The sequence below is a fragment of the Protopterus annectens genome, chromosome 14.part0 (assembly GCF_019279795.1).
Source record: "Protopterus annectens isolate FY-2018-M chromosome 14.part0, PAN1.0, whole genome shotgun sequence".
Taxonomy (NCBI): Eukaryota; Metazoa; Chordata; order Ceratodontiformes; family Protopteridae; genus Protopterus; species Protopterus annectens.
Genome location: NC_056748.1, coordinates 381,986,962 through 382,002,141, shown reverse-complemented (window position 1 = coordinate 382,002,141; position 15,180 = coordinate 381,986,962). Strand labels below are relative to the sequence as shown.

The window sequence follows — 15,180 nt, the reverse complement described above, 5'->3', positions numbered from 1 at the left end:
TTTTCTAAAAGTGCCTTCATTTTGGATGTTGTCCCTTCATATTTTGTTTTTTCTCTCTTGCTCCCTCAGCCTTATAAGGTGTCTCTGGATCCTCAAGGATGCTTATCTCCATATTCCGATCCATCCTCTTTTCAGGAGGTTTTTGCATTTCTTTGTTTCTTCCTAGCATTTTCAGTTCTGTGCTTTGCCCTTTGGCCTTTCTGCTGCTCCAAGGGTGTTCACCAAATGCCTTGCTCCTGTGATTGCTTTTTGGAGGCTTCAAGGGATACAGATATTTCCTTACTTGGATGACCTGTTGATTCAGGCATCCACTCCAGAGACCCTTTTGCAAAATCTTCATTTTGCCATTTCCCTTCTTTAGAGTCTAGGGTTCACTTTAAATTTCAAAAAGTCTCCTCTGACTTTTTCTCAGGCTCATGTTTTTCTGAGTTGCAGGATTCAGACTATGCCAATGCTAGCTTCCCTGACCTCTCCAAAGGCCTTAACTCTCATTTCTTTCTTTCACACTCTTCTTCCTCTGGCTTCCGTTACTATCAGGGAGTTTCTGAGACATCTGGGTTTCATAACATCCACCATTCTGATGCTCCCTCTGGCCAAACTTCACTTGAGAAAGTTTTAGTGGTTTCTGAGGTCAGTGCAACTTCAACATGCACATCCTCTAGACTTTGTAGTTCCTCTCCTTCCTTGTCTCAGACAGGAACTTCACTGGTGGATTCATATAGGTTCATAGGTAGGTACTAGGCTATCTGCCCGAAGGCATTTATAAGCCTAGCCAGAATGTGTTGGATTTTGCCGCCCCCTTATATTAGTTCCCTGTTCCTCTGTCCAGCAGAGCCACTGAAGTGATCCCCGAAGTAAACTTTGTTTCCCATCCACTTGTCAAGATTTCTTTTGAAGAGTGTTAGCGAGGAGCTCTGCCTAATGTAGATTGGGATCTTGTTCCAAAGCATGGGAAGTCTCTGGGACAGGAATCTATCCCTCCAGCATGTCCTATTTATTGTTGTGGTGAGGTTTAGATCCCTAGAGCGTGTGGCTCGCGGGGATAAGGTTTTCTGTAGGTGGAGCATGTCCATCAATTCTGGGTTGGACATGGCCTTGTATGTCAGGCAGAGATCACCTCTGAGTAGGCGGTATGCAACCAAGTACAGCTGTAATTTCTTCAGTCGAGCTGCAGAGGGCATCTGTTTGAGGCCAGTGATCCTATTGGTGAGGTACTTCTGTGGTCTTCCCAGTTGTTGCAGGTGTCTTGTAAGGTACATCCCAAATGGGGCGTTGTACTCTATGATGGGTCTGATGATTGATGAGTAGAGTGGCACAATGACCTCTTTTGATCTGGATGCGAACCCTTTTGTGATTAGGTGGGCCATCTAGAAGGATTTTCTAACCACTTTGGCAATGTGATTATGAAAGGTGAGATTACTATCTACTTGGGTCCCCAGATCCCTTATTACGTCTTCCGTATTTAGGAGGCTACCACCTATGTGGTAGTTTGTGGTTACTTTGTTTTTTCCAAATGGGATGACTATGCACTTTTTGGCATTTAGCTTGAGGCCATGATTTTGACACCAGGTATCCGTCTCAGTGAGACCCTTTTGGAGGATGTCTGTGTCAGCCGGAGAGTCAATTATAGCCCCTAGTTTGCAGTCATCTGTGAACTTGGTCAGCCATAGTCCTCCTGTGCTTGCCTGTACCTCTGAGAAGTATATGCCGAACAGGAGGGGTCCTAGGACTGAGCCCTGGGGAACTCCACTTGTAACCGATTTAGAGTCAGACCTAGCTCCCGCAACTCTCACCATGTGGGTTCTGTCCGTGAGTCAGTTGGCAACCCATCTTGTGACGTAGGGGTTTATGTTCAGGCTGGTGAGCTTGTCTATAATACCAGAATGGGTAATGGTGTCGAAGGGCTTTGCGAGGTCTAGGTAGGCTGTGTGTACCACCCTTCCCTCATCTATAGCCTTGGTAACTGTCTCAAAGAAGTCCACCAGGTTTAGGAGGCATGATCTGTCCTTAACAAAGCCGAACTGGGTAGGGTCCAGTGTTTGGAGGTTCCCAATGTCCCTGTTAATGAGTTCCATGATGATGCGCTCCATAGGCTTGCAGACCAAGCTAGTCAGGCTTCTAGGGCGATAGTTCCTGGGGTCTGTTGTGGTTCCACCTTTGTGGAGCAGAATAACCGCTGCTGTGCGCCACTCTATGGGTACGTAGCCTGTGGAGAGGCTGAGTTTGAACAGTGTGTTTAGGTGAGGGTTAGTTCATCTTTGAGCTCGTGTAGGACGCAGCCTGGGATACCGTCCAGTCCCATTGATGCTGTGTTTTTGGCTTTGGAGAGGGCTGTTTTAACCTGAGTGTCTGTGATTTCAGGGACTCTACATTCTTCTGGTATGGTTATGGGCCCTCTTGGGGGTGAAGTTTGCACTGAACCTGTATGCCAGGACGTTGACGATATTGGTCGGTTCAGTATATTTTGTGCCATTCTGCACGAACTCCAAGCAGATCTGAACATTGCCACTTAGATTTTTGACATAGCTAAAGAATGCCTTGTGGTTATCTTTGGAGTCCTTGGCAATTTTTCTTTCAAAGCTTGCCTTGGATGATTTTATGAGGGATCGCAGTTTCTTGCTGATACTGATCAGCGATGTCTTCCCTTCTTGGGATTTTACTCTTTTCTGTACTAGTTTCCTCCATCTATTGTATAGCTTGTTTATGACAGGAGTCCACCAGACTGGTTTCCTTTTCTTGGAGTAGTGAGTCTTGTTTTTGATTGGAATGGCATAATCCATCCATTCTTGTATGTGCCCGTAGAATGCATTAGTAAAGGATTTTGCAGCTTGGACAGTGTTATCCTTCAGCATGGGGGCTTTGAAACTTTCCACCTTGGTCTTAAGTAACGTGAAGTTTGCTTTTGAAAAGTTTTTCACTGTGGTTTTCTTGTCCGGGGGTGGGGGCGGAATGTGGATATCCAGAGTGATTTTGTTTATGGTCAGAACTAACCAGTGAGGGGTTGACCTCCGGTGTGGAACACCGGTCGCCCATGTTGGTGATGACCAGGTCCAATATGTCGTCACCTCTGGTGGGAGTGTTGACCAGTTGAACCAGGGCATTTGAGTTTATAAATTCTAGGAAATGTTGGGCAAGGGAGTTAGTACTTGAGTAGTTCTCCCAGTTAATGTTTGGGTAATTGAAATTACCCAATATTAGGGTGTTTGGTAGGACCTTTATGTTTCCCAGTGTTTCCAGAAGTGCGGAATGGGAGTCCTAGGACATGGTGGGTGATCTGTAGCAAGCTACAATTTGAATTGCAGTTTTGCCCATTGTTAGTTGCACGTGGATGATCTCTGAAGCATCGTGCTGTGCCACTAACCTGGAGGTGTGGGTATCCTTGATGAATATGGATATGCCCCCACCTTTTGTATTTTGGTTTGGGTTCTGTGGCCGAAATGTATGGTATGATTTGTAGCCTGGTAGTGCTAGGGTGCTCTCTGGAGCCTTAAACCAGGTTTCTGTTACTGCACATATATCGATTTTCTCCATACTGAGGAGTGCCTCGAGTGCGTGCATTATGAGGTTCAGACTTCTGGCATTGAGTAGCATTACCCTCAGTTTTTTTTTTACTTGTGCTATTTATGGCGGTGGGTTTGTCTTTTGAGCCTTGCCTAAAAAAGGCACTATGGGGGTGGCAAGAGCCTTGGCCAGTATTCAAAAGTCTAGGGGTGACAGGTGCAAGCCGTCTCTAGTGAAGCAGCGTGGCTTGCCAAGCATGACATCCCAGGCAAACAGACACTGGATCCCCTTTGAATGACACTAGAAACTTAGCCAATTGTTGAAATTGAGAATTTTTTCTTTATACCGTGGTTTCATTCTAGGCGAGGGCAGGATGCTATTCAGGGTCAGGGTCATACCGGCCTGGGCTGCATGATCAGAGACCTCTTCCATGTCTCTTTCCATGTAGTCCAGAGAGGTATGGCTCAGGTCATTCACACCGACATGGACAATGACAGAGTCATATTTGTACTTGTTCTGTAGTGACCCGAGTGCTTGTGTTATGTGGCGGATCCTGGCGCCCGACAGGCAGCTAACAGTAATATTCTCCTTATTCAACCTAGTGAATGGGACGTCAGTGTGCCTGACTATAGAGTCACCTATTTACTAGTATGTTGGGTATGTTATTTTGCCTTAAGGGCTGTGATTGCATGGCACACTGGTTTTGTGAAGTATGTGTTTCATGCTTTGTGTTGGGGGGTGGAATCTGAATCCAGGGATCCCTTTTCCCTATTCCTTCTCAGGAATTGTTCACAGATGCTTCAGACATGGGAAACGGGGACGACATTTGACTCACTAAAAGTTCAGGGGGTGTGGTAGTCTCCTCAGCGGAAGAAGCACATCAGTGTCAAAGAGATGAGAGCTCTTTTGCTGGCTCTTCAGGCCTTTCATCCTCTTTTCTCTCCAGGGTCTCTCAAGGTGGTGTAAAGACTAAAAAGAAGAGTCTGATCACCACGGCTGCATACAAACTTTCTCAAAATTTAATAACCAGAAACTAAACAAAATTACATAAGTGAGCGATTCACTGTTCACTGACCACTTCATCAGATGTAATTAAAACATTAAACTCACCCATTTAAGCTTGTTCTACCCAATCAAAAATGTTAGCAATGAAAATGCATGTCGTCATCTCAACTTCCATTCATCTACATAATAAACATATTTACAAAAAATACACTTTCTAATAAAAAAATCATCATAATTACACATCTGTAAAAATATATCTAAAAAACATTACTAAAATAGCTCTTAGTCATCCCAATGAATGTGAAATCCCAATCGTACGTTCAACTACATTAAATGTCTCTTAATGTCAGTAGATGTGCGGTTGTGCTTTAAGAGCTAGTTTTAAAGCTACATGTTCATTAATGCCAGGAAATGCCAGGTATGGAAGGTGGACACCGTATCATTTTCCTGGAAGGGGATGTTTCTTTATGCATTCCCTCCCCTTCCTCACATTCTGAAAGCCCTGTTCAAAGTTCAACAGGATGCTCCCAAAATCTTGTTGGTGACTCCCTTTTGGCTGAGACACCACTGGTTCCCTTTTCTTCTGCATTTAGCCAGGGGTAATCATCACAAGTTGCCTCACAGGGTAGATCTACTCTCACAAGACAAGGATTTGTCATCCACCCCTACTTGTCCATTCTTCAACTGACACTGTGGGTGATAGGATTTTGATTCTTCATAGACACCTTTTTTCTGAGGACGTGCTGCAACTCCTGCAGGAAGCCAGGAAACCTACTACAAGAAATCCTAGTTATCCAAATGGAAGAGGTCTTCTATTTGGTCTCTCTCTCGTAACCTGGACCCACTTACTGTAGATGTCCCTTTGGTTCTCTCTTATTTGTGTGTGCTGCTCAATGCTGGTTTGGTATATTCCTTTATTAAGGCCCACTTATCAGCTGTCTGTGCTTGTCTGCTTTTTTGTCCTCCTTTCACTTCTAGATTTGAGGTGAAATAATTGCTTAAAGGCATTCTTAATGTTAGACCTCCCAGGAATCCTGTTCTCCTCCCTGGGATTTTAATTTTGTTTTGGAGAAGTTGCCTCAGCCTCCTTTTGAGCCTGCTGCTTCAGCTTCCTTGCAACATTGTTCATGGGAGATTGTTCTTTTGTTTACTCTTACATCTGCCAGACGGGTGTCTGAGTGTTACATGCCCTTATGGCTTGTCCTCCTTTTGTGATTTTCCATGAGGACAGTGTCCTTGCGCATTAACTCTTCTTGTATGCCTAAAGTGGTTAATAAACTGTCACTTAATCAGTTTAATCTGCCTATTTTTATCCCCTCTCCACAAACTGATAGTGAGAGGGTGCTGCGTACTTTGGATATACATAGGTGACTCAAGGTTTATTTGGATAAGACTGTGGCTATTAGAAAATCTGATCAGTTATTTGTTTCTTTTCATCCTAGAATTTTAGGACTTGCTGCGTCCTAGCAAACTATTTTTTCTTGGATTGCTAAGGCTGTTTGTTTTTATTGCATTTTTCATGGCAAAAGCTTTCCCTCTTCAGTCAAGGCTCATTCTACTAGAGCTGTGGCTTCTTCTGGTGCTTTTGTCAAGGGCTTAGATACAAATTCTACTCTTGAGCAGCTACCTGGAGTTTTCTACATACCCTTACCAAGCACTACAAGTTGGGTACTATCTGTAGAGCTAGGGCTGTTTTTGCTAGTGATGTTCTTTATGGCTTTTTAGGGGCCTCTTCTGCTTCTTCTTTCTCCCTAGTTTCCTGTTGAGGTTTGGCGCTCTCCCCTATGTTAAGCTTACTGCAGCAGAGAAAAGGACATAGTACAGTTGTGTAAAATCTTACCATAACGGTAGATGTCCTTGCCTTCACTGCTGCAGTATTCACTCTCGCCCTCCTTCCCCCTAGCCCTTTGCCTTCCTGGATGTACAGATTACCTCTTGGATTCTTTGGACTGGTGTTTCTTGTGTGGCACTCAGTTCTGACTGTGGTAGGCCTGAATGTCACCTTTATGCCCTATGCTACACAAGGAGCATTTGGGTGACGTTCGGGGTACCTTTAGAGCAACAAATGTCTTTGGTAGACTGGCCAGACGTCGGGCTTCCCCAGCAGGGAATCCCCATATATTAAAAGTAATGTAGCAGTGAAGGCAAGGACATGTACTGTAATGATAAGATTTTACACAACTGTACTTTCATGCTGCAGTAATCCCACACTTGGGCGTCTAATGCTGTGTTGAGTTGCTCACAAAACTGTAGTTCATTCTGAGTTCATTGCAGACAGCTTAAAGAAATATTAATTTTTTTGCTTAACTACTGTTTTCTAAATTTCCTTTTTATCTTTCACTTTAGAGGTAAATACAATCCTAGAAAAGATGGGACAACAGGAAATGAAATTAGAAGATTCGGTACTTATTGACTGTTCAGAAAGGGAAGTTGCTCAGTTTGCCCTTGATCTAGGTATGAATTTTAAGTCTCTACTCAACAGTATTGTAATTGACATATAAATTCTTAATGGTTCCATTCAACCATGATGTAAATATTTATTCAGGCTTAGTTTAGTGATGGTGACTATTGTACAAACCCATGGTAGTTTTTTTCATTTGGAAGAAATTTGCTTGCTTTGGACATTAGGAAGTTTTTTTCTTTTTAAGAATTTTACCTTTTAGTAGTGTACATAGTGCTGAATTGTGTCTTTGTTGCACTGCTGTTCACCTGTGTACAACATGATTACTTAATAGCCTGTTGCATATAATGTAGTCAGTAGCAGATCCAAGGGAATGGAAGGTTATCTTCTGGAAGGCAGAGGCTGCATGTCACCAGACGGACCACAATAGATTCTGCCACTGTGACCCTGCTGTCCCCCTTCTTATCTGAGTGCTATGAACCACTAAGGATAGACTTTCCTGCTGACCTGGTGGTGGGCCTCAGTACCTTGCATTCTCTGACATATACATCACTTGGTGATGGCCAGTTTGTAAACAGGATAGGATACTGTTGAATGGGTATTACATGTTGCTATAGTTTTGTGTTACTAGTATATTTAAGTATTCTAGAGCATTGTTATTAATGCAGAGTAGATTTTTAGAATGTATTCATTTGTTTATTATCTCGTATTCAATCCTTTCTTTTCAGGGTCACAGGGAAGTTGAAGCTTATCCAAATAAGTAAAATAAACTGGAGAAATAGTCTTGGGTGAGACCAAACATACATGTTGGCATTTTAGAAGATTACACATCTTAGTGATTTAGTTAGTTCTTGAAATGTTGTTAAAATATTTTACTGTTATTCTTATAGGTGTGGTTTTCAGTTGTGAATAAATTGCTTATTTCAACTTTATACCTATGTATGGGGGTAGTGTGTATGTGTATGTGTTTTGAGATGAAATACATGTGCGTGTTTATGCACACATACACACACACACACATATATATATATATATATATATATATATCTGCAGTAAAAACCAAATGGTGCTGGCAAGAGTTACCTCCAACAACAATGAAATGATAAGTAAAAAACAAAGCAGGAGGTAGCAGCCACAGCTATGCAGAATAACAGCTTTATTAGTAAAAGAGGTGAGCGCTTTCGTGGCACCAGCTACTTCATCAGACAATCAAAGAACAGTAAAACACAGCATTTATACCAAGCTTATCACTGCCATCATCTACCCACTTAATCATTAAAACCATATACCTAGTATAAAAAGTTTTATACCTAGTGTGAACAATTTTAAAAGCTTAAAATTAAAAACAGCTTCACAATAGAAACAGCATATCACATCATACAACTTAATACATACAATATAAAAGTATAAAAAAGTAGAAAAGGTTGAGGGGGAGGGGGTACTACCTACTATATCTTTAAATCTCTATTTAGAAGAATGGGTTTAATATTAATTTTGTCATTCAGGCCTCCCCCAATGTTAGCTCGTAGCCTTATAATCCATTCTAGTTCCCTAATTTCTACTCTATTCCTACTGGCTGCTACCTCCTGCTTTGTTTTTTACTGTTCATACATATATATATATATATATATATATATATATATATATATACACACACACACACACACACACACACACACACACGTGTTTGTGTGTGTGTGTATATATATATATATATATATATATATATATATATATATATATATATATATATATGTATATATATATATATATATATATATATATATATATATATTTATTTTTTGGTGGGGGTTACCAGAGTAGCACATGGTTCTTCAGCTCAGTTCCTCAATGTGGTGCTTCTTGTGGAAAGTCTGCACATTCACTTTGTCCCCAGAGGTTTTTGCAGGATGCTTCAGTTTCCTCCCATATCCTACAGACAAGTAGGTAGGTAAGTAGTAGCCCTTCAAGTTACCTGTAGGTGTGTGTGTGTGTGTGTGTGTGTGTGTGTGTGTGTGTGTGTGTGTGTGTGTGTGTGTGTGTGTGTGTGTGTGTGTGTGTGTCCTTTGACTAACTTGTGTCCTATCCAAGATTCATTCTCTTCCTTGAATCTGTTGATTCCTAGAATACATTTCTGTTGTCTCATGACCCTGACAAGGGTAAAATGGGTATCAAAATCATTATTAGGGGTGCTTCATATAGATTACTGTTGGCAGTAGTCCTCACAGTGGAGACTTCAGCCACAGAAAACCTGACATCTAGCCTAATGCTTAGTTCATTCCCCCCTCCTGGCCAGGTGAGCACAGTTTCCTTAGGCATGTCAGGACTTTCCCTTTATAAAATGTAACTTTGCCTGCACTGTTTTAGATCTTTTTTGTCACAGTTGTTTTTGCTCATCGGTAGTCTGTCATTGTTCAGCCTTCTCCAAAGCTCAGTTAAATTATTATCTCATTGTGGACTTTTTCTTGCTATTAATTGTATTTTATTAATGGTATTTAATACTGTGTAGTTTATGATAGTCAGAAGTCAGATTAGCTAGATTAGGGGATGTATGCCCTAGGAAAGAAGGTAGGATGTGGAGGTGGGGACTGGTTCATCATCCAGTATTTCTATGTCTCCGGTTTGGCATCTAAAATTTTCACAGTCCACCTAATCTAATTCCTTCCCTTTTCCCATAATTATTTGTGCAGAATGACCCTTCTCTAGATCACTTTTTCCATGCATCAGTGCAGTTGCATCTACATCTATTTCAGGCTACTTTTTAATTAGAAAATATATTGTTATTTTGTTATTATTTTGTGAGTATATTGACAGAATTCTATTTTTTTCAGTTACATTACCTCCTGGTTGCTCAATCCTTGGTTTTACAATTATAATTCTGTATTTTAGTCTTTCTTCTCCTAGTACTGTATTCCTTTTAGACTTTTATGTATGTCTTAAACTGGCACATTCTCTTTCTTTCTTAGAATATGTCTATTAACTTTTGGATTCTTAGGAGGCATCTCTTATCATAGTTTGTACTTAAATTATGGGGATTTACCAGACGTATGCAAGTGTCTGAATGACAGTTTTGTTCAGAAATGCATTTTTTCAGTCATTGGTAATTGCACGTGTTCATGTCTGGCATTTCTTCCAACAGGTATTCCATTAGGCTGTATTAAGTTTGTAATGGTTGGTGTCTTTGATGTGCAGTGGGCTGTCTGTATTTTGTTCTGAGTGTAAGACATTTATTTTCTGTTTGACTGTCTCGCTTGACCTTGTTCTTCATTGTTGTATGTGGTCATATCTTCATCATCTTAGACTGTGTAGCGCCACTTGTAGTCATGTTCTTAGTCTAGTTCTTGGACTCTGCTGGTAACGTGTAATACCAGACCATTTTTATTTCCTAAATGTTTTTCTTCCTTGAGAAATGTCTCCTCTGTCTTGTTAGAGCTGTACAGGTTGACATTTAACTGTACATGACTCCTTGTATTTGGTTACAAGTCGAACAAAACTAGTTAGCTGTTTTACCCTCTCACGAGACAGGTTTTGGCTTCATTTTTTTTTGTTGTCATGTCTTACTTCGTTTGAGCAGCATAAGGAAATGTACAAGTCTTGACTTTTTGGTTTGCAGTTATTTTTGCTAACTTAACACTTAAGTACACTTTATCCACATTCCGAATTAAACAGAACATTTCTGCATGGATCCTGTCACCAGTACTGTCTGGTTTCAGTGTCATTTGTGGTTTTATGGCTGTTGGGATTAACTCAGTCTGTTTACCTTTTACCCTGCTTAACTTCAGTGTCGGTGTCAGATGCAAAACTATACTTGCGTCATAATTTCCATATTACAATCCCATCCTAACCTTTGACCTTCTCTCCCCAAGTTTAGTGCTTAGATTGTTAATGCCTGTTTTTGGTGCCAATTTGGTATTGAGCAGATTGGCACCAAGGAGGGCCTTCTCTCTAGGCACCAGTCCAGAGTCACTCTTTTAGCACTGAGCCCATTTTGGGGTCGGACTTGTGGATACCAGAATACTTCTCAGTGTCATTCTGATCAATGCTAAATGCTGTTTTGTACCTAGCAAACTTTTCATAATTGAGCTTTTAGTAACAGTGGGGTTTTCACTTGGATCCTACATTCCTCAATCCCTACTTCAAAGAGATTTCTTTGATTTTTAATGACATCATTTCTCCTTTTTTTTTTTTATTTTACCCTGAGATTGACAAGATTTCCATAGCTTATTAAAACAAAGTCACTGAAAGGATGCTACAATTGGTATGAATTGGGAGTTTTTGAACTCGTATATAGTTCCTTTGGTTTTGACATACAAGGCCATGTCCAACCCAGAAGTGATGGATATGCTCCACCTAAAAAAAAACAAATCCCTGAGTGCCACATGCTCTAGGAATATAAACCTTACCACAACGATAAATAGGACGTGCTGGAGGAATAGAATCCTGACCCAGACTCCCCATGCTTTGGAACAAGATTCCAGTATCCATCAGGCAGAGCTCCTCACTAGCACTCTTCAAGAGAAACCTTGACGGGTGGATGGGAAACAGAAAATATACCCCGGGGATCACTGCAGTGGCTCTGCTGGACAGAAGCGCAGAGAACTAATGACTCTACTGGTCAGAGCTACAGGGAACTAATCTAAGGGGGTGGTGAAAGCCAATACACTCTGGCTAGGCTTATGAATGCCATTCGGCAGATAGCCTAGTACTTACCTATGAAGCTATCACTGGATCCTGTTTTTTGTCTGCCCTGATTTTAGTGTACCTTCCCACGGTCGATAGCTGGAGCTTGAATCACTCTCTCTTATTAAAGTATGACATTTAGTTTGGACCCGATTTATTAATTTTTGCACAGGATTGATATTTTCCTATTTTTTTTGCTATACCAGCAATTGGTGAAACTGTCTGGTGACTTTGTTGTCTACTTGTTGTGAACCTCATATCACCCAGATTTTTTTTCAAAAACAAGAAATGCCACATGAGACAGGCGCACACAGATTGTTTTAATATATTTAGTGCTTTTATCCAGATTAGGATTTTTCAGAACATGTTGTATTTAGAGTCCAATGTTTAAATATGTTTACCATAGCATGTAATTACAAAGTATCTGCCAGTAAAATATTTACAGTAATCACTACACAGACAGGACAGCAGCTGTGAGAAGACAGATTGAAAGCTCCATATCAAGAAATCTATAAAAACGGGGTAATAAGCATCACAAGCAAACAGTTAAGTTCACTGAACATATTGTAAAATATTAGCATTAAAGTAATAAAACATATATTGTATGGGTGAGGCGGATGCCCATTTTCATTAGAATGATCTATAAATAATAAGCATGAAAACAAGTGAAACTGGCACATCAAAGAGAATACCTGAAGCTACTGTTACACAGAAATGGAAAGCTAAAGTAGACTAAAGAAAAGCATTTTGATCATTTAACGACCCTGATCTTTAAGACACATTTGCTATTAAAGTTCTCATTGAGGTGGGGGTGATTATCTTCTTTTGAAGTTTTAACTGCTATAATAATTCATTGTACTCCAGCAGAGTGTCACGGTTACCACCTCTACAACCAAGTATGAATGTGATGTTGTTCTTCTTCTTTTGGCTTTTCCTCGTTACGAATGTGTACAGTAAGAAAACAATTCTTAAAACCAGGGCAGTTGATGCTGTGTTTTTAAAAAAAAGTTTTTTGTTTATATTTATTTTTAATAATATGTAAATGTTCATCATAAATTCTATCAGAAAGTATTTGAGAGATTATAACCACATAGAGACTTTCACAGGTAAAGTTTGAGAAAGTTCACTAGAGTTAATAGGGATGGCAGTCACATTATTTGTACCAAGTGCTTGTCTGATTAAAAAGTGATATATAATAGAGTTTTATCAATAATATAAGATCATATGTATGTACTACTACTGTTTGTTTTGCAGAAGAGATTGGGATCCCTTGAGAAGGTGTTTATGATGGCATATGACTTGCGAATCCACTGACAGAATAGAGTTCATTATAGCTTTATATACAAGGCAATGGTTACCTGTCAATAGTCTTATGATATTGAGAAGAGGGACAAGGCTTTGAGATGGTCTGCATAGTTTCTAGTATTTAGGCTTTAGATATTTCTTTTTTTAGTGAGAAAGCATTATGCTCATTCCATTTGTGGCAAGTGTTTGGATAGGTATATACCAAAAGTGGCATTATACTCCTTCCAGTGAGTGCAGAGTGCAGTGGAGCAGTTACATTCCTGGACTTGGACAGAGTACCTTCAGATGTAAGCTGTGCAATGAAGAAAGCCTTCCTTACAACAGTGGGTGTGTGGCGATTAAAGGAAAGTCTATTGTCAACTTAAGCTCCCAATCTTTAACTGTGGAACCAGTTTTCAAGGATGTGTATTTACAAGGGAAGTCATGCTTGCAAAAGGGTACAGTTATACACTTCTGGGAATTTAGTTTTAGCCCATGGATTTGACACAGGCTATTTTTTGGGACAGACTTTCTTAGGGGATGTTGGTGTCCCCTGGGAAATTTACGAAGGCACTGAATTTGCAGTCATCTGCAAACGTGGTCAGCTACATACCCTTAACATTAGCTTTAACCTTTGAGAAGTACACTTGAAAGAGAAGTGGCTCAAGGACTGAACCCTGGGGTACACTAGTAGTGAGTGGTCTTTTGGAGGAGGTAGAGCCACCCACCCACCCTATTTTCCTGGGGGGAGGGTTTGTGATCCAGTCTGATATCCAATGAGTTACATGGGGGTTGACATTTAGCCAGGAGAGTTTATCTCCGATACCTGTGGGTGGGATGGAGTGGAATAGCTTTGAAAGATCTTGATATGCAGTGTGCATTGGTTTACCCTTTTCCATCGCTTCAGTAAATTCTTTGAACAAGTTAACCAGGTTAATTTGGCATGATCTGTCTTTGATAAATGTGAACTGGGTTTGGTCAAGAGTCTGTAGGTTACCTATATCCTTATGTATTAATTCCACAGGGATCCTTTCCATGGCCATATAGATGAGATTGATCAGTCTTCTTGTCAGTAATTACCTGGGTCTGTTGAAGCTCCATCTTTGTATGAGGGAGTGATTGCTGTTATCCTCTAGTTCCTCTGGCACAAATCCTGGTTTGAGGCTGATACTGAACTGCTTCTGTCTGAGGTCAGACAGCTCTTGTTTTGGACTGACCAACAGGCAGCCTTCTATTTTACTTGACTCCATGGATGTAGTGTTCTTGGCCTTAGGTAGCACATTGAGAATTTGTTATTGGGAAACTTGGAAGGTGTACTTGTGGGTGTGTGCTCTGTGACTATAAGAGGGATGCTGGGGGTGAAATTTGAGCTAAATTTGTATACTAATAGATTGGCAGTGTTCTCTTGGTCTGAGGGTCTGAGTATGTGATATCATTTATTATTTGCACAGTGCCAGGCATTATTTCCAACATTTTTAGAAGAATTAAAGAAGGCTTTGTGGTTATCCTTTGTCTGAGTGGCTATTTTATCTTATATCTTCCATTGGCTGAATTGACCAGAGTCAATAATTCCTTGTTTAGTATAGCAAGATCATTTCTGGCATTTTGAGAGTTACATTTATTATTGAATGCCATAAGTTTTTCTGATTTATTAGAGTCTGTTTATATTTAGGTTCCACCACAGGGGTTTATTTTTGAATTTGACATTGTATATATGCCATTTATTAAAATAATCAGTAGTTCCATATCATAGCCTGTGTTAACATTCTAACCACTATATGTAATTCAACTAATGTTACCTTATAATCAGTAGGTAACCTGGACACACTAATCAAAAGACATTTTTTACAATGTTGTTCACCATTGTTCATCATATTGAAAGTATGACAATTATACAAAATGTAAGTAGTTATTAAACCAATCATGTATTTTCTAAACATTCTTGACTCAAGGGTTAATCATACGAGTTCCAGGTTAACTTATTTTCTAAATAGAAGAAAATATGTATAACCCATAGAAAGACTATTCCAAAACCAAAAGTGATTCCACAGTAAATCATCATCAAGACTTCATCTGACTGTGCCAAACACATCATATATCCCCATTTTCTTTAAATAAAGCATATGATTTATCATGTGATTACCCACTCCAATGCATTAACTTTCTCATTTTTTATGCATACTTCAAAATTGTATGTATTATTTAAACTAGGTTCCTTACATCCATTCAGCCTCAACTGCCATATATATTTTCTCCAATCAAGTAGGTCTTCTGTCCCGCGATGGTGGTACTGCGGTAGCGTTGTCGCC

At 40.1% G+C, this 15,180-nt stretch overlaps 1 protein-coding gene across 1 annotated transcript in view; it reads left to right on the top strand.

Annotated features, from left to right (window-relative positions):
• NUDT13 (nudix hydrolase 13) overlaps window positions 1–15,180 on the top strand; it is a 680,399-nt gene that overhangs the window by 320,592 nt on the left and 344,627 nt on the right. The window contains exon 4 of the mRNA XM_044056109.1: window positions 6,853–6,960. Coding sequence (XP_043912044.1) covers window positions 6,853–6,960 — 108 coding nt within the window. The remainder of the gene's footprint in view (window positions 1–6,852; window positions 6,961–15,180) is intronic.